The sequence below is a fragment of the Oryzias latipes genome, chromosome 17, assembly GCF_053564925.1.
Source record: "Oryzias latipes strain Hd-rR chromosome 17, Olatipes_Hd-rR_3.1".
Taxonomy (NCBI): Eukaryota; Metazoa; Chordata; class Actinopteri; order Beloniformes; family Adrianichthyidae; genus Oryzias; species Oryzias latipes.
Window position 1 is genome coordinate 5,976,457 of NC_136253.1, and position 19,904 is coordinate 5,996,360.

Here is a 19,904-nt window from a genome sequence, read left to right on the forward strand (position 1 = left end):
GAGCTCAGTGGAAGCAGATGAGGGTTTGGATGCCGACAGAATGAGGAAGCAGAACCGAGTGGCCTCGGCTGTGGGAACCTGTCGCTCCAGCAGGCAGACCAGAGAGGTGATGATCGGCTTCTGTTCACCTTTTTGGACTTTTTAAACAAGTTATCTAGCCAAGACTGATGGGTGGAGGGACCTGGTAAAAGCAGGACAAGCACAACCCATCCTATTGCCTTCCTTTTTCAATTACAGGAACTAATATTCTTTTTCTTAATAGGAGTCAGATCTTAGTTGAGCTTCCATCTTCCATTCATGTGTTAGCTCATTTATTTTTTGTACGTCCAGATAAAATATTTTTTCTTTCTTTTTTAGATGTTCAAGGTGATTCTAAATTAGATGGAGTCCCAGGTTAATTGGTAAATTCAGACACGCCGAGGTAGAATGTGAAAGAGTTAAAAATGCTCCATCTGAAACAGAGAGCATTTTTCAACTTTTAAAAAAAGAAGCTTGATTTGTTCGATTATATTTTAATGGTTTACTTTCATTATTCCATCAAGTAAAACTATTTTTTAACATTTTTATCTGATCAAAAACAGGATTTACATGAAATTAGCAGTTAAAGCATCAACTGCAATAAGATTTATTTTGAAGTTCTACAAATATTGTTGGCTTCAGGTTTTCATTAAGGAGGTAGGATATTTGCAAAAAAAATAAAAGAAAAAAACGAGTTTCAGTCAATATTGGACAAAACATACATTTCAATGAATCTTTTTAAAATAAAAGTCATTCATGTGGAGGGAAGCCAGAACTGTTAGAGGACCGAGATGGGCAGGCAGGAGTGGAAAACCAACACAGTGGTGAGAAAAACCTTTTCTGACTTTCAAGCAGTGGAGTGGACTCTTTAGTGGGGGGCAAAGCATCATCCCAGTCCACAATAAAAGGTTGATTCCACTTAAACTCAGTTCACCACAGTCCCTGAAAACATCCGAGTACAGAGGAGTTTAGAGCAACTTCTCCAGTGAAATTGATATCAGCCCTGAAAAGAACGCTGAAAAGCGGAAAGGTTCCCTCTGTGCTGTTGATGGAGAATATCTATCAGATTTAACTGTCAAAACGTTGGAAGCGCTCATTGATTTTTTTTGTACTTACACATTTGAAGACGAAGAACTGCGGTTTGTGTGGTTTTTTTCCCCCCATTTTCCATCTTTCTTCTTTTCCTCGTCTGTGTTTTCACCTCCAGTCACACAAACGTGGAGGCAGACACTGATGGAGAACATGCAGTGAAAATGTTGCAGATCTTCTAATTCTGATCAAAAGGGTTTTGCTTGGTAAGAAAAAAAACAAAGCCTGTGATATTGAACACACGAATCATACATGTGTTTTGAATTATAGACCATTTATTGCATAAATCAATAAAGGGGGGGGGGGGGGTCAAGGAGAAAAGAGAGTATCCACAGCAGCTTGCAGCGCTTTATGTAGACTGAACTCAAAACATCAGAGGGGTCACATCATGCAGCGTGAAAACCACAGCCCACTCTTCAGCCTGCTTCTCTCTAATTGCCTTACCAAAATGTCCTGAAGTGGCTGCTCCAAACTCTAAGTCCCACTTACATTCTCTGTGAGACAGAACATCGGGAATGAGGGCTGCAGAGCCACTTAAAAGCTTCTGAGTAAAAATGGGATTTGTGACCTGCTCCGCCGGTGTCACGGCGCTACACCCAGATTGACTGTCACGGCTCTGGCAGTGAGGAGAGGGAAGGGCAGAGAGGGATGAATGGCTGCTGCTGCCAGTGATGATGTAGACCACCAAGACCTCATTAGCTCAACATTTCATCAAACACTATGGCACCAGGGTGCTCTCAGTGCCTCCACATATCTCTCCCCCTGCTGCCCTCCTTTCTTTTTCCTGGTTTTCATCATTTTCCTCCATATTCTGTTTCCTTCTCCTCCCTCCCCCTGCCTGCTCTCCAGCACCTTCAGGTTTCATTAGGCAGATGAGTTTGTAACGCTGCTAATCTGCCACTAAGTCAAAGTCAGAAGATAATAATGATAATGACACATCCCCTCTTCAAACCCCCCCCCCCCCCCCTCCACTCACACATTTCTACTGCAGCCATGATCATTTGTTTTTGTTAATGCCAAGAAAATGTAAATTTGTTATGGCTAGAGGAACCTAAATTCCTGCTGGGGTGAGATTCCAGAGCACATTATAAGGTTCTGCAGGCCTGCAAGGCATGACTGGGATTTCAGTGCAGAGGCCTGCATGAAAACACAGAGACACCTGTACCACTGAGCACACCTGAAACACAAACTAAAGGTACGGCAGCTCACTACACTGAAATAGATTCATAAAATGATTTATGGGGATCCTGGGGAGGAAAAGAGGCCACCATGGCTTTAAGACATGTATGTATACACCACACATAACAATGTGTGTGACTGCTGTCTGAGTGACCAGACCAACACGTGCATCCATCGTCACTTAATCCCCTTCAGCGTCACGATGTGGGTCAAAATACAAACAGGACGTCAGCAGACCAAACAGAAGGATTTCAAAATAAATGTGTGCAATTTCCATCTCAAATAAACACCATGGATTGAAAGCTGCAGGTTCTCATAAATCAGGACAGTTGTTGTTCCTGCAGGACCGTTGTGCTTCAACATAAAATGCATTGAAATTTTTTTATTCCGAGGCAAAGAGTAAATCTCAACCTCTGCATGGGAAGCTCTGTTTTCACAAACACATACGTTAACAGTTTCCCTTCTGTTACTCAAAAAAGTCATTGCTCAGTTAAATTTACTGAATTAATTCATTTTTTAGTTACATTTGCTCTTCATTGCTCATTTTTACTGTACGGTATTTTTTCTCTTCCAGTTAAGCAAAATTAGAGTGAAATGAAGTGAATGTACAGCATGTGTATAAACTACTATTTCTTTAAAAAAAACAGAAATACAGAATACCACAGCTTATTATAACAACACGTCACCAAAGACACGTCCATGAAGATCTAACAATCATAAAACATTTACATTTGAGGAAGCAACATGACAAGAAAACATACAGACAGCAAGTATCAGAAACTAGAAAGCAGCTAATCAAGATGTTAACCACAGATAATCACAGAGATCATCTGGATTTTCTGATTTTTTAAAGATCATAAAAAATATGGATGTAAAAAATCTACTTGTTCCCCATTTTTTTTTTTATTCCTATAAAACCAGTCGTATCATATTTTAAACGTGCGTTTCTGAGACCCCCTATCTCATTAGCATGATCCAGACTTTCCCCAAAACCCTTTGGATATAACTGTCAGGTGTCTGAGTCGCCCCCACACACCTGCTTGAGGATCCGGTCTCTCACACCTGTTCAGCATCCAATCAGCGAACCCATTATAGTCCTTCTCGCCCTCCAGCCTTTGTCGGTTCGTCTGCTTTCATGAAGGACTCAATCAAAGCCAAGGCCTACGCCGAAGCCTATGCCAAAGCCACAGAACCAAACCCACAAGAACCAAAGCCAACGCAAAAAAACTCAAAACCAAACCCAGAGAACAAAATCCAAAGAACCAAGACCAACGCCAAAAACCAAAGCCAACGTCAAAGAACCCAAAAACCAACGCCAAAGATCCAAAGCCAAACTCCTCTTCATCCTACAATAAATTTCACAGAATCATACTAAGTCCCTGTCTGCATTATTGGGTCCACCTTACTCCTAACCTAACAATAACTTCATGTGTTTTCTGTCCTGTAGTACATCATGAGTCCACTAGGGGCAGTAGAAAGGCTTTTCCGGCTCATTTTAAAAATGGCTGCTTCCATGAAATCTCAAAGATATTTTTGGTTGGAAAAGCTTTGCTAATTTTCATGACTGTATGGTGAGGATAACTCATCTATTGTTATTCTTTTTTTTAAATGACTACTCGCTGTATTGAAAGAATGCAAAATGTGTTGATAATTAATAATCAAGACATTATTATTTTACACCTAGAAAAAAATGAGTGGATCCAATTAGAAACAGTAAGTAAATAAGATGCTTTTTTCCTGAACAATATTGTTGCAGCTTAAACTAACATTATTGTTAGTTATTGAATTGGTATTGCAACATTTTTCGAGGATGAAAAACATCCTAATTCATAAAAATAGTAATAATTTTTAATCAATTCTTTGATGTAGTGGACTTTACAGTGTGAAAACCTTTTAGGACAGTCTGTCAGTGAACCCGCAGAGGCCCACGTACCTCTTATCACCAAGGCCGTTTTCCCAGCATATTTGGTTCTGAGTCCTCATCTGTGCAAATATCTTTAAGGAAAAAGGCTGGTCTGTTTTTCTTTTCTTCACTTGAACAGCAGGTTTTCACAGATCCAACAGAAACTTGGGAGGTAAACACGTATTCTTGTTTTTGTATGAGTGGGAGAGAGATTTAAGGTGAGTTCTCTGTAGAACCTCCGGGTTTCTACCACATGGAAAGCATTTTGACAAGCTACATATGCCCCGGAGGCCCTGTCACCACAAGTTTGTCAACAAAACACTTTCCTTCTCAGACGCATGCTGAGGCTTCTCGCTCAAGTTGCCTAAAGTGTGCTTTTCTGTCTACTTTGCATAATTCTCTTTAAACTTCTGCTAAACAGAACATCAGTGGATTTCTGCAAAAATGTAGATTTTAAAAATAGGAGGAGTTTAGAGACGGGCTGGGAGTTTATGGGATGCAAAGCTGACGGTGTTTGTCTGGTTTTTCTCCCCTGCATCGATCAGCCTCTCAGGATGCACTGCAGCACCTGCTCTCTGGTGACCAGCTCAGGTCACCTCATCGGAGGGGGCCGGGGCGAGGAGATCGACCGGGCCGAGTGCATCATACGCATGAATGATGCGCCCACCGCCAGAGGTTACGCCCGAGATGTCGGCCGCCGCACCTCCCTGCGCGTCATCGCTCACTCCAGCATGCAGCGGGTGCTGCGCAGCCGCCATGAGCTGCTCAACGCCAGCCAAGACACGGTCTTCATCTTCTGGGGCCCCAGCAACTACATGAGGCGTGACGGGAAGGGCCTGGTGTACAACAATCTGAGGCTGATGAACCAGGTGCTGCCCAAACTCAAAGTCTACATCATCTCCTGGCAGAAGATGCTGCAGTTTGATGAACTCTTCAAAAAGGAGACTGGAAAGGACAGGTCAGTGTTCTCAAATTCATCTTTTGAATTGGAAATGAAGAGTTTACGATTATCGCAGCACACAATGATGGTTTGATATAAGAACAAGGAAACCATTCCTTAACCCTTGTGCTATCTTAGATGAACCCCCCCTTACATTGACGTGTTCTCCCTACCATGACAAAAGTGGATACAGGTGGAAAGATTTCATGTAATCCATGGACACCAGTGAAGATCACAAATCATTGAAGAAAAAAGGTTCAGCGCACTGTCTGGTGGGTCTAGATGACCCCACTAGACAAAGTGCCTAGGACAGCACAAGGGATACAATGTTTGTGAAGCGGGTTCATGAGAGATTTTGCCCTCATGTTTATTCATTTATGTGAAACAGGCACAAATAAAACCCAGGGATTTGAAGTTACACCTAATTTATGCCTCCAAATGTTTTGCTATGCAACATATTTTTTTGCCAAACTGAGATTATTTTGCTGCTTTTAGAAGCAGAAATGTGTTTTCTGCTTCTAAAACCCGAGCTGTCTTTAAGAAAACATTTGAACTGAGTTTTTAACAGACACAAACAAAGCCATTTGCCTATTACCTCCTCAAGTTGCTCACCAACAGAAAATTTGCAAATGTTCCCGACAGATATGTAACAACACGATGGTGTGAGAGTTAGCGCTGTTGGCTGGTGATAATTGCCTTTCTAATTTCAGTGTTGTGTGAAAGGGAGTGTTTCTCACTTCTGTATGCAGTGAGTCACCGCTTGAACAGTCTAGTTTTCTGAAGCCCTAAAAAGGTAGAAGCAGGTTCACAAAACGGATCAAGACATGGGAAGACACTTATCAGGACACGCTGTAAACATGTTAGGATCATGTTTATGGTAAAAATCACTTGTAATCAGGACAAATCAATAGTCGAAACCAGCTTAAAGACACACTTCAACATTTTTAACATTTTCTTGTAGCATTTTTCTCACGATGAAGGACATATATAAACTAATTTGAAGGGCCTGTATCATGCAAAATCTATTGTAATGATGATTCCTGGAAGAGAAACCCCAGAGCGATATTTTGATCCGTTCACACATCTCTGAGTTATTCGTTAAAAACATGCTTCCTGAGCACCAGCCCCTCCCAATCCATGAGAAACTGCCATTTTGCCCTTTTGTTGCTGTCCCACACCAACTGCACACTCACAACTCAGAGGTGTCTTTCTAATGAACTTCTGAACACAGAAGCTATATTCTGGAAAACGACACAGGGCTAAAGACTTATCATAGTTCGTAGTAGCCTGGAAACGCTTTTACAATACAAATATAATTGGAGGGGGACTTTAGAGCTGGGAGAACTGCAGGATGTGAGAAGGGCCAGCAGCAGTGCCCGATACTATTGGAAAAACAAAAACCATGCATCAAAATCCCAACGTTAACGGCAGAAAAGGTTAGATTATAAAAAAAATACTTAAAGTGTCCATCCTCCATCCAATCACCTTGTATGTGTTCCCATTGGTCTTTTAATTATAATGATGCTGTTTTGCCTTGTTTACCATGATAACCATCTCTGAGCTGACATAAAAGAACACAAAGATGTGCATGAAATGAGATGGTGGTAAAATGGCCTGAATGTTTGTTTGTTTTTTAGAAAAAGCAGATGCTACTTTGACTTGTGCTTCAACAGAGGGGAAATGGGAAAGTGGTTCATTTTCAGAAGTAAATGCTTTAATCAATTTGTCTCAATTTGCTGTAAGTTTGGGTTCATCAAATGGGAAAAAAAATTCTTTACCAACAAGATCTAAATAGTAGAAAGTGCAGACTGACTAAATCCATTTCTTGTCCCTCTGGGCTGCTGTAGAAAAATGGCCGACCAACCGTAAAACACTTCAAAGGAGCAGCTGCTCCCTCTTTGAATTAAAAGAATCTTAATTAAGGTAGAAAATACGCAAAAGGTGTTTTTTAACATATGTGTAATGAAGTTCCATTAGTGAGCTGTCAGTTATCAGAGTATTTGATGTGCAAACACTGTTCACAGTATCCCGGTTAGCTGCATTCAGAAACAAAGCTGCTTCTGCAGTTCACCACATTGCTCAGGAAGCATTAACAATTTTGTGAACCGGTGTTGATTGTTGGATCACAGATGGTTTCTTTTCTACAGTATGTCCACGAGGCTCCGTAAACGCCGCCCAGCATGTGTGCCAGCGCCCACAACTCTTTGTCTGAAGCTGCAAAGCATTAAAGGGCTGAGCTTTAATGGCTCCACGGTGAGCTCTTAGTCCAACAGCCATTAAGGCCTAATGAAAACACAACTGTACACAACTTCTCTGTTGGTGTCTCCCTCCTCCTGTCTGACCCTTTCATCTGGGGAGTCCAGAGAGACCGGATCTGACTGCATCTAAAGACGGGCTCTGCTGAGGGAAAATGTCAAGCAGGGGATTTGCTGAATGCTTCAAACACGGCGACTTTTAGAGTCAGTATAACCACGGCAGAGGCCTCTTGGTGTTACAGTTATCCATGGAGCTGCATTATTAGAAAACAGTTTCTATGAAAGGTTTCACCTGCTCTGTGGGCTGTTACACCCGACCTTTAGATGTTTATAGGGATGGCCCGTTTGACACGGCGCTTCGGCGCGCGGTTCACCTTCATGAAACAGAGTGTTTCGGCACAATGTTTCGGGGCGTGTGTCAACTAGCGCAGATCACGTGGTATTAGGCCAAATGCTTCGTTTGGTCGAACCACGGTTCAGATGTCACTTGTGTTTTGAACAGTTGGGCGCGCCATTCTCTAGAAATACGAAATGAATTCTGAACGTTTCCAAACCAGTTCTATTGTTTCGCTTGTATTGGAATCAGCGTCAGTTCATTGCACTTCACCATGGCTCCTAGTAAAAAACTTTCTGTGGTTCAGGATCATTTCAACTCGGTTTTTCCTAATAAAACAATACACTAAGAACGTTGTATAATTAATAAAAACAATGCAATGACACTGGCATGTCATTGCCTTGTCAATAAAGTTAGCTCAGAGGATTAGTCAGTGGTACGTACATCTAGAGCAGTCTTTTTCAACCATCTCCCACGGCACGCTAGCCGTGGGAGATGGTTAAGTGCGCCGTGGGAAATTGCCCTCATTCCCTGATCTAAAAACATTTTCCATCTCCAGGAAATCAGCTCTGTTTTCATCCAAACAGGCCCTGATAAAACACTGAGTAGTTAGGAATATAAAAGATCTTAAAATAACTTTTTCCTTGTGTTTACTTAATTCTATTAAAGACATTTTGATAAGAATGACGGTACCGCGATTTAGCTGCAGCTATAAGTGTGTAAGGAAAAGTCCCGCCCCTTTAACTGTCTCCGCCAATCATTCTTGAAGGCTTAATCACATGTCATCAGTGTGACCAATCAGAAGTGCTTAAAGTCTTCACTTCCTTGTTCTTAATTCTGTTGATAAAGTCGCTCAGTTCCAACAAAAATACCAGCTAAAGCTCGTCTTTAGTGGTGTAGCTTTCCACAGAATCCGGTATCAGACCGTGGAACAAGTGAACAAAACAATGAAGCTCAGAGACGCGAGTCTGCCCTTTTTCAGTTTTGCAGTTTTCACACTACATCTCCCATGATGCATTGGCTTAAAGGGACAGCGCACAATGAGTCGTCCTTGTGAAACGTCTTGAAACCACAACAAACAAACAGTTTCTAAATTTTTCTAATTTAACTTTTATTTCATCTCTCGGAAAAAAACAGCCGCGACTTCCTGCTTTTTCTGCCTCAATTGTCACAAAAATCTACATGAGATTGCGGGGGGGGCTGTCGATCAATACAGACCATGAATTTCTGCTTTTTTTTTTTTTTTTTGGATGCTGGTGTGCCGCGGGATTTTTTTCAAGGTTAAAGTGTGCCATGGCTCAAAAAATGTTGAAAAACACTGACCTAGAGGTCCTAGGTTCAAGCCTAGCCTTATATGTTTATTATTTGCGTTTATATTTTTTCTTCATGTGATGTGTATTTTGCTGTGTCAAGCACTTCTCACAGAAAACGTCACATGTTGTGCTGTTTTATATGTTTTTTTTATCATCATTAACAACATTGTTCTATTTTACGTTTTTTCATCATCATTTCCACATTTCCACAAGGAGCTTTGTTAAAACAAATGTCGATATATGTCCAGTCCGCCACCAGATGCAGCTGTTCTGTGTTGTTTCGAAGCCCTGAATGGGTGGTTCATTTTTCCGGCACAATTACATGAACCCCAATGAGGCTTCATGGGGCTTCTATTCCCATCCCTAGATGTTAAGTTTGTTCAAACTCAGCTAGAAGCAATGTTTTTATGTATAATTGGAATTACAAACACGTCTAAAAAGTGCCTTTCCTCTATTTAAGCAGCACTGATAGTAGTTTGTGGATAATCAGGTGTGGGACTGAAAACCCTGCTGGTTTATGGGCATTTAAATGTTAAGCGTGATGTGGGATGAATCACGGATTTTAATAAAGGCTGGATAGCTGCTCTGCAGAAGAGGCGTCCCTCTTCCCCCTTTGTTCTAAATTACCAAATGTGCCTCAGGTGATGATTAGAGCAGTTTAGGCTTTGATTTTTACATTTGTGTTTCTTCAGCGGCTGCCTTCACTCTCGATAATGTCTTATTGTGATCACTAACACTGTGGTTTCCTTTGGACTCATCAGTACGCTCCTTTTCTCCTGTCTGTCAAAAAGATGTCTGGCTAGATTGCTTTTGAAGTGAAGGCTGAGCACATGAACAATAAAAGCATGATATGATGATGATGATGATGATGATGATGATGTTGATATTTATTAAAATAAAGATTTGGGGGGTTAACAGGCTAGTTGTTAGCTGACAAAGACAGATGGCAGAAACTGCATTTTCTCAGCTTCTCTGGGATGACGATAGGAAAACTCAAAAAGCAGTGACTTAAAGTCCTTGAAGAAGAACAGGTTGGCTCCTTTTGTTTGTGCCTCAAAGTTGGAAACAACATTCTCACTGTTCTTCAGATCCTCGATGGTGATGAAAAACTTTGTTTCTATAAAGCAAGAGACATTCTCCCACAGACAAAGATTGGAAAGGATTTTCCCATTTATCCACGTAAACAGTAGAATATCCTTATACATTGAGTGGAGTCTGGAGGAAGATGCTGTGGTCTCTGATCTTTTAGACAGCACTGTATCAAGAACGGTAATTTACTTTCAGAAGAGTGAAGCATTGCTTCAGCCGACGTTTGTCAAATACAGTAAAGCAGAATCACATTCATAATTGTCTTTTAGTATCAACTGTTTCTTTTCTAGAGTCTCAAACGTTTCTTGTTTCTGAAAACTGTTCAGCAGAAGATGCTCTTTTCAGACGTATATCAGAAACACACTCAATGAGCTGTGTTCATCACTCTTGACTGTTTCTGACTCTAACAATACCACTTTGAGTCTTATTCACAACTGCCCTTAGGGGTGGATCTGGGCTGACTGTGGGCTAAAAACCAAAGATCTATGTTGTAGACCGTCTGGTGAGAAAGAAAATGCACATGGACAGGTCATTATGAATACTTATACAACACGCAAGGGCAGGTAAGGGGGAAGTAGGTGAGAAGCAGGGGTGTCAGGATTTCAGTTTTTCCATTCCACTGAACCCTGTTGTCAGTGCAAGGAGCTTGTACATGTTCACATTATCAGTACACACTCCTTGTCTGCAGCCTGACTGTTAGAAATGAGGAAATTAGATAATCAAGTGTAGTTGGGTCATCCTACAGACGTCCTACAAGCATTATGTATCCTGTGCTCACTCTGTGCGTACAGCCTTTGCATGCGATCAGTAAGGCGCCAGTACTTGCTCCTTACGAACGACTAGAGTGTGGCGTCAGGACGCCGTACAACAGCATCACTCGTTCGTCAGAAGTGTGTGTAACTTCCATTAGCCTTACAAATATGATACAGTTACCACACTCACGACAATGGTATATTCCCTTTCGAGTCATCCCTTAAGGTGGCCGTACGAGCCTCAAAGGAACTGTAGGACACGCCTGCTCTCCCCTTGAGATGCAGCCGCTCCTCTCTATGACCCTCCATGGGCCTGAAGGACCTAAGAACCCTCGTTATCTGTACGGGTCAATGTGACACGGCCATGGAAAATCATGTGGGGGGGGGGGGGGGGGGGGGGGGCGTAAAGAACAGGGAATTGTCTTCATTGCTGGCCGATGTTTGGTTTATCTGTTCTCTGTGTTTATGTGAAACATATCTGGGGGGGTCTTTTGCTAGTATGGCTGCAGTATTTAAAGAAAAGTTTGCATTAAAAAATGAAAAAGTTCCATTTTAAATGTGACCCCAGACTGTTTTGGGAGGAAATGCTCCAGCCTAAAGGAACTATTGAGGCTGTGAGTGACAATACAAACTAGAGCTGCACGATATGAGGAAAACTTGCGATATGCGATATTAGTGATCAATATTGCGATCACGATAACTTGCTGTATATGAACAAATGGTAAAACAACCAAAAACATGTTTTACAATTATACTCCAAATGACCCTCGTCTACATAAGAGGCGAACGTCTAACATAAAAGGGCTCCATCCAATTGGTCAAATGCATAAATGGCTTGATTTGATTGGTTAAATACTTTAAACTGCCATAAGATTGTTTTAGCACATTTATTGTAACCATTTATTGCAATTTTTGCCATCTTTTGCGTTACGGGTATTGCACCGCTTGATGTCGAGATAACGATAAATCTGCGATATTTTGTTCAGGCCTAATACAAACCCAAATTCTCAGACTGAAGGGATAAGCGTCAGTAATTTATGCTTTTGTGGTGGAGATATTCCTGCAGAACTTTAGCTTTAGAGATGTGAAACACGCTACCTATCATTCATACTGTAAATTGGCTTCAAGTCCATCTGTAGTCCGGGAGGATTCTCCCATTTTAGCTTTTTCTAGACTTTACAAAATATTTGTTAAAAGTATAACAGATGTGTTTATATAGAATAAAATAGATGGGTGTATTACATAAAATATCCTAAATGTTCCACATTCTCCAAACATTCATAAAATGTTAAGTTAAACAAAAAAAAAAGAACTTAGATTTATTTTTATGTATAATTCTGCAGTTTCTGTATCGTCAGAAACTGAAGGGGGTTTGTATGAGTGTAACCTTTAAAGGTCATGTTCACACCTTTGAGCTTAAAGTCACTTTTCCAATAAGGTTTCAACTCAAACAGATCACAGGCAAACCTTTGGACTCACAGAGTGTCAGCAGTTTTCTCAGCTGTAATGATGATAAAGGTGTGATTTGTCTCTCACAAAATGTGTCTCACACTTTGAGTTTGCATTAATAAGAAAGTGAGACTCGGCTCTGTGGAAAGCACAACTAAAATGTTCCTTTTTAGTTGTGCTTTCCACAACTAAAAAGGGTCATTTTCAGTTTAGCCTTAGAGGTAAAGAAGGGATCTCCCTCCTGAACTGAAACTAAGAGTTAATTCAACAAAAGAGGCGCTGAAGGAAAAGAAACAGGGGTCTGATGTCTGAAGAAGATTCTAAGATCAGGAGGAAAACATTTCAAATCTACAAAAAGAAGTCCAGTTGACTCAGCTCTCTGGTAACTTCAGCCGCATCCAACTTTTAAAGTGTGACGGATAAATAAAGCAAAATAAAACTGGTATTTTGTAGTGTTTAGTTTCGTAGTGTCTGCATCTTTATTGTGAGATAATGGGAAACATTCGAGTCAGTCGCATATTATGTCTCCATGAATCCATACGATGAGGAAGTTTGTAAAAAGCAGCTTTTTGTTTCTCTTAAGTTGAAGGCTCTTCTTTAAGTTTGGCGTTTTTTAACTTTTAGCTTTGGGTTTATAACTTAGCTAGCGCTGCGAGTGTGGAGCCGCTTCATGTGATATTAGTTTTGCATCAAGTTGGGATCCGGGTCTGGCTCTGCAAGGCCCAGCGTCTGGGACCATTGATTGCATATGACAGGGGTCAGCAACCTGTACCTGTAAAGAGCCATTTGGATCAGTTTCCCACCAAGATGAAGGCAGAGGGAGCTGCAACACTAGAGGTGTTAGAAAAAAATTGTTTCGCCGAAATATCGCGAAAGTTCTTTGGCAATACTTGTGTTGATTCAAAATGCTGTCAGGATATGTGTTTAATTAGTTAATTTAATTATCTATGAGCGTGATGTTTCCTTTGATCTTTTGTCCATTTTCCACAACCTTGAATAGACTTTTCTGTCTGTCAAACACACAGAGTTCTGATAAATGAGATGATGGAAATAAATTCACTTTGATGCAGACTCCTTTCTATTTATTTATTTTTTAATGCGGTCAACCCAATAAATTACATTAATTTTATGGATGACAGCTGTTTTTTATTAAGAAGCAGCTGTTAGTTTGTTGCGGGTCTGGAATCATAAGTGGTGAGTTTAAGCCCCGCCCCTGCCTCTCTACCTGTTTGTTGTTTTCTCCTGCGTACAACACCCCCCCCCCCCCCCCCCCCCAGCATGTTCTACACAGACAGATTAACATACGGTCATCATAGCAGACAGTTGACAGCATAGTAGGGGCATCCTAACGCAAATTTAATTAATTTTACGCGAAAACGGGTGGTTTTAGTCTGGACGGATTTGGGTTTAAGTGTGGCTTTTTGAGGAAAAAAAATGCTTTTTTTGGGGCGTTCATGTAACCCCTATGAGATTACCACTGACTGTCTTTTTTAGAAAAATTTTCCATCCCATAACAGTGATTCAGTAGAGTTCATTGTATCTATAAATGATACTGAGTTCTTGGATTATTTTGCTATCACACACTGGTTTGTTTTTGTTAAAAGTACCAACATGTTTCGGTGGAATATCTCCCGCCTTCGTCAGGGTCGTCATCAGGGGGGTATTCCAGGAAGCATGTTTAAACTACCCTGACTTTAAGCCTGAACTCTGGCTGAAATCTGCCTGAAATCAATATTATTAAATATCATTAAAAGTCAATCAATTTAACAATTTTCAATAAGTGATTAATCATTTGTTTTACTTTTTTAAATATTTTTTTGTATTTTTATTTTTTTTTATATAATAAAGTTATGCTGTAGGGGGAAAATAAAAAGGGTCCATAACCGTCGATTGTCCAAGGTTGGTATTTCTTCTTTTACTGATTACAGCTGTTCTTCTGTGTTTAAACAGTTTATAGTTCTCTTCGATGTTATGTCTGCAGACATTAGATTCAGGTCCATATCCTTCTTCAGCTGATATCAGCTGCGGTGAAAGTTGAGGTCAAGTTGTCTGCAGGTCAGAACTCTGCTGATGCTGAGTAACCTGATGCTGCTGCATCAGGTTACATCAGACATACAGAGAAAGTGAGGAATCCAGGTGTCATATTTCTTGAAATTATTTGGCTCTTCGGTTTATTACTCCATGTTGTTTCAGACGACCATGATTAAACACTTTTCAAAGTCTTTCATGGTGTTCACCACCAGAACCTTGGACCGGTCCTCTGGACCGAGCGGTTTGACGTAAATCCTGCAGCCTTTAACCCAAGTGTTCTCAATCTGCTTACGCTTCCTGAGAAGCCGTGCATGTTTTGAGATTTCAGCATTCCTTCTGGTCAGATGGTCGTTCAGATAAGCAGCCGAACCTTTCAGGTGTTTCCTTTGGGTCATCAAATCTAGCTTGTGTTTGTGATTCACAAACCTGATGAGGATCGCCAGTTTATCCGTCTCCTTTCTCCTGGGGAGCAGGTGGCAGGTCTTGATGGTATTGAGATCCAGGGAAATCCCTTTAGATGTGAGAAATGAATGTATTTGCTGCTCCAGAGACTCTGCACCGATCTCCGTATTAGCACTGCTAGCTACGCTAGCATTAGCAGTGCTGGCTCCTGCTGTCAGTTTCGCTCGAGGCTTGATTGGTACTCCAGTGAGAATGACATTATTCATCCTTACTTGTTGTTCCACATCGTCCAGTCTTTTCTCCAGAATCTCGACCCGGTTTTCTCGCTGCTCGTTTTGAGCCCGAAATCTTCGGAACTCTTCCATCATTTCCCAAAGTGGCGTTAGCTTAGCCGACACTTGTTCCATAAAACTTTTCAGCGTTTCTTGAATAATGTCAAGAGTCTTTTTGAGGTCTTCATATTCCTGGGTTTTCTTCGGGGGCATGGTCATCTCTTTTTTTGGGGGAAAATCAACCTTTTAAGTAATTTGAAGATAGTTGTAATCGCAGAGAGGCACGCCACGCGTCCTGCTGTGTAACCCGGAACCGGAAACATGTCTTCAAAAGATGTTTACTTAAAGTTTGGGACATTTTTAACACTGGTTTTAGGAGAGTTTATGTTTTTCTGCAGTCTGCAGCAATTTGAGTTGTAAATTTATACAACTCAAATTTACGTATTTATCTAACTAAATGTCAAATTACTCCAATTCAATTAATATTTTTTCCATCTTAATTAATTATATTTCTTGAACTCTCATATGTCTAAGTTTGAGCCGGCAGATATGCTCATTTTTTATAACAACAAAAAGGACGGGAAAAAAATGCAGAGAGTGCAAAAATTCATTAAAGAATTTTTCCGTCATTATCATTACAATCAATGATGGTAGGTGTGCTATATAAACTCAGCATCCTCTCCCTCCCTCTCACTCATGGTGCAGAGACGTCAGCATAGTAGGACAAAATAACTCTGCAAAACATGGCAAAACACAGTAAAACAGCTAAACAACTAAACACATTTGGTCAAAAAGCCACACTTAAACCCAAATCCGTCCAGACAAGCAAAGGGATTGGTATCCCACAATCCCTTGCGGTGCCGATCTAACAGCAGCACCAAAGTTACACCAACTTTATTGAATTAATTTGAATGAAAGTAAAATAACTGTCTGAAAACTATGTGTTATTTTTAAGCTGACTTCACACAAAAAAAGATTTATCTTAACTGAATCAAATAATCAAGTTAGATCAAAGTAAAAAAGTTTATCTTTCCAACATCCATATGTTGTCTTATCACCCTCTCATGGTGGAAAAAGTATTATCTGAGCTTCTTCATCCACTAAATCATCTTCAAATGGACACGCCATGCTGCTTCACTTCTCTGAAAACAAACTAACCTTCAACTAAACCTGCTCCAGACCCGGTTATGTTCAGAGCATGAGTTACTATGGCAACTTAACATATCCTGTAACATACCTCCATTTCTGCAATCGAAAGCTGAGGTTATCAACTTCCTTAGCCTCAAACTTACCGTGGGAGCTAACATAACCTGCTTTCTGGAATACCCCCCAGGTGGTAGTAGAAAAAATTCAAGTAAATTCAAGTAAATTCAAGTAAATTCAATTCAAGTACTCATCCCATAACAGACTCTGGTCGGTGGTCACAGCTGCAGACACGCCCCCTCCGCGCGTTCACGCTGCTCCCTTCCTCCTGCTTGCTTGCACTACCAGACGGTGTTAACCCTTGTGCTATCTTAGATGACCCCAGCCTTACATTGACGTGTTCTCCCTACCATGACAAAGGTGGATAAAGGTGGAAAGATTTCATGTAATCCATGGACACCAGTGAAGATCACAAATCATTGAAGAAAAAAGGTTCAGAGCACTGTCTAGTGGGTCTAGATGACCCAACTCCCAATGTTAAAATGCCTAGGATAGCACAAGGGTTAAAGGCATCACGACAATCATACTGTATACCACTGGTATATGAGAACTGGACTAAGCAAGGGAGACGCCACCCATACAAAATGGTTTACTTCCAGCTCCAACTAAATGAAGTCCATTTAAATACCACCGTGTTGGAACCAGACAACATCTGTGAGCAGAGTATGGCAACCACTTTCACCAATCAGGCGTGAGCTTGTTAAAAGTCCACACCCCTACCACACAGACTCTAAGAATTTGTCACTCAAACGTTTTGAACGTTCACTGTCAGGCCACATACTTTTATTCAGGCATCTGATTGGTCAGTTAATAATTTGTATAACTTGTAAAAAAAAATAAAAAAAATCATGGAAGAAATGAGGATTTTTATGTTCTTCTGACAACTAGAATGACAGAGTAACAGCTGTTTATTTCTCTATAGACGTCTATGGTATTTTGGCTTCTTGGAGCCACTTCCTGTTTGGAACACCAGGGGGGAGGGGTCACTCAGTCCAGTTTTTCACATATAGTCAATGGACCTGATGGGTTAAATCTCATGGAGGGTGGAGTTTAGTTTCTCATGGATGTTCACCTTCCTTGTTAGTCATAATACGGAGGGACAGATGAGCGATTTATGGTCTAAAAGTGGAGACATAAAATAAAAAGATCATATTGAACTGGGTGGGGAAATGTCATGGGTAAAAATCACCTTCATAAAGCTGCTATGAGTCCCTGTAGTGTGAATCAGTGATGGAGCAGAAGCTGTAAACAGGCAGGAAGTGCTGTGGAGGTCAAGTACATATGGGGCCAGAATAAAATCTCAAATTGGTAATCAACCCTGGACCACCTGCAATCAGTGCAGTAACTCAGGCTGAACTTGTCTGCTGTAAACCTCAAACTCGTTATGTTCCTGCACTTAAAAACACACTTAGGTGAATCAGCTGCGACTTCACAGCATAAAAATGCTCAACAGATGCTGCTGCTCGCCCTGATCACACCTGAGGGACACCTTTGTGTGACCTTCATCCCAAGCAGCAGCAAGAAAATCCTTAGAATGAAAATGAAAAGGAATCAGAGCACGACCTGTAGAACCATTCTCTTCATGGGGTTCAGTAAGTAATCAAATAATTTTCCTGGAATAATACAAAAAATAGTGTCTCCTGATAGAAAAGACTTAAGTTATCCAGACCCCTCCCCCTCCCTGCTTCCTTCAAATCCCTTCAAAAGGCAGCAGCTGAAGCTGAGAACTTGACATTTCACACCGCATTATTCATCGGCATGTTCATAAACAAAGAAATGAGGATGACTTCACAAGCGAGATTAGGTGCACGTCTCCTGAGTGAGGCTTACATGCAACCGTCACTGATTGCTTTATGGCATAACGCCATGCTTTGATGTTTTTAATTTGCAAGAGGGAATTTTGTATTTGTGTGTTTTGTAGGATGCGACACCCCAGAGGCTTTGTTTACATATCACAACAAATCAACAGTTTCCAGATAACCTGACTTCTTCATTAAAGGAAAATGAGAAGTCTGCGGCGCGATGACATCACTTTAGCTGCCGCCCAAACATAAGCTAACAAAGATAAAAGTTGGACAAACTGTGTCACCGTTATTCTGTTAATATGATTGTTTGGCTCCACTTCATTCAGTGGACGATGGTTCTTTCTTTTTCTTTTTTTTTGGAGGAAATTTTTAAGTTAATTTTTCTATTTTATTTATGAGGTCCTTTAATATTTTTGACAAATTTGCTCTGAGCAGGAAAGATTTCACTCTCCCACAGGGCCATACTTCAAAAAAAAGCTTCTATTACATTTTCTTTACATTTAATCAGAATCAGAATCAGAAATACTTTATTGATCCCACACGTGGGAAATTTGTTTGTCACCATAGCAACTGACAGCAGAGGGAAAAAAGAATTAGAATGAAATAAAAAAACAAGAACAAAGAAAATGTAGCATAAATGCAAACATCAAAGTAGTAGTATAATTTAAAAAGGTATTTACAGAACAGTGCAGGTAAAAAGATGTGCAAAAGAAATGTGCAAAATAGAAAAAAACTAAATAAATAGATAATAACAATGTGCAAAGGTTATCTTTTGCATTGTGAGTTGTTGTACAGGGTTATTGCATTGGGTATGAATGATTTTTGGTACCGGGCAGTTTAAACCCAAAATAGCCATTCAAATCAAATTGGATCCACACATTTCTGAGACCCCGTCTCATGAGCGTGATCCAAACTTTCCTTAAAACCCATCATTTGTAATTTGGTCCATGTTTTCTGCACTGTAGTTCATCATCATTCCACTAGGAGCAGTAGAATAGCTTTTTTGCTTACTTAAAAATGGCTGCTTCCGTGAAACCTCAAAAACACTTTTGGCGGGAAAACATTTAACGATGTTATGGTGAGGATAACTGAACTATAGTAATTTGTTTTTATAAATAACTACTTGCTGTATTGAAAGAATGCAAAATGTTTTTAAAATTAATTCTTTATAATACAATAACACCATGTTAAAAATGTTCGGATCAAATTAGAGACATTAGGTCCAAAAGGGGCTTTTTTTGTGAACACTCATGTCAACATTATTGTGAACAAAAACTTTCCAAATTGCATAACATTTTGTAATTGATTATATCTACATTTCATAAAAAAATAAAGTTGTTGTGGATTTCCTCAAAGGGTTTAAAAAACATCTTCATTCCCAAAACTGGGGAATCAGTTTGAAAAGGTGCATGAAAATGTGCATAGAATGTAGCAAATATAAACACATTTCATCCTTATTGAATATTATGATGATGTGATTCCTGCATCATTTTACTGTAAAAGCTGCAGAAAACATTAACTAGGGTTCAATCCCAAGAAAAAATGAATGATCTGGTGGACTGTTACAAAAAAAAAACCTGAACTCTGAGTTTAAAACATAAAGGAAAGCATTAGATGATGCTCACTTACTACGCAATTATAGTCAATGTTTTTCTGTTCAAGGCGATGCTAAATTAAGAGGAGTTCTGGATTAAATGGTACATTGCAAATAAGCACACACAAAGGTTTTAATAGTATAATTGAAATCATAATTTTCTGGTGTGGACCTGTTTGTAGTTTAGTACATGCTCTTTTTGGACAGTAGACACAAGTTTCTTTCTTTTATTTGATGACCTTCCACTTGCAAATAGGAACTCCATTCAGTCATTAC

General features: G+C 40.2%; 1 protein-coding gene across 2 annotated transcripts in view; it reads left to right on the forward strand.

Annotated features, from left to right (window-relative positions):
- st6galnac5a (ST6 (alpha-N-acetyl-neuraminyl-2,3-beta-galactosyl-1,3)-N-acetylgalactosaminide alpha-2,6-sialyltransferase 5a) overlaps positions 1 to 19,904 on the forward strand; it is a 67,308-nt gene that overhangs the window by 33,617 nt on the left and 13,787 nt on the right. For both annotated transcript variants that reach the window (XM_011486046.4, XM_020710697.3), the window contains exon 3: positions 4,735 to 5,147. In XM_011486046.4, the coding sequence (XP_011484348.1) occupies positions 4,735 to 5,147 (413 nt within the window). The remainder of the gene's footprint in view (positions 1 to 4,734; positions 5,148 to 19,904) is intronic.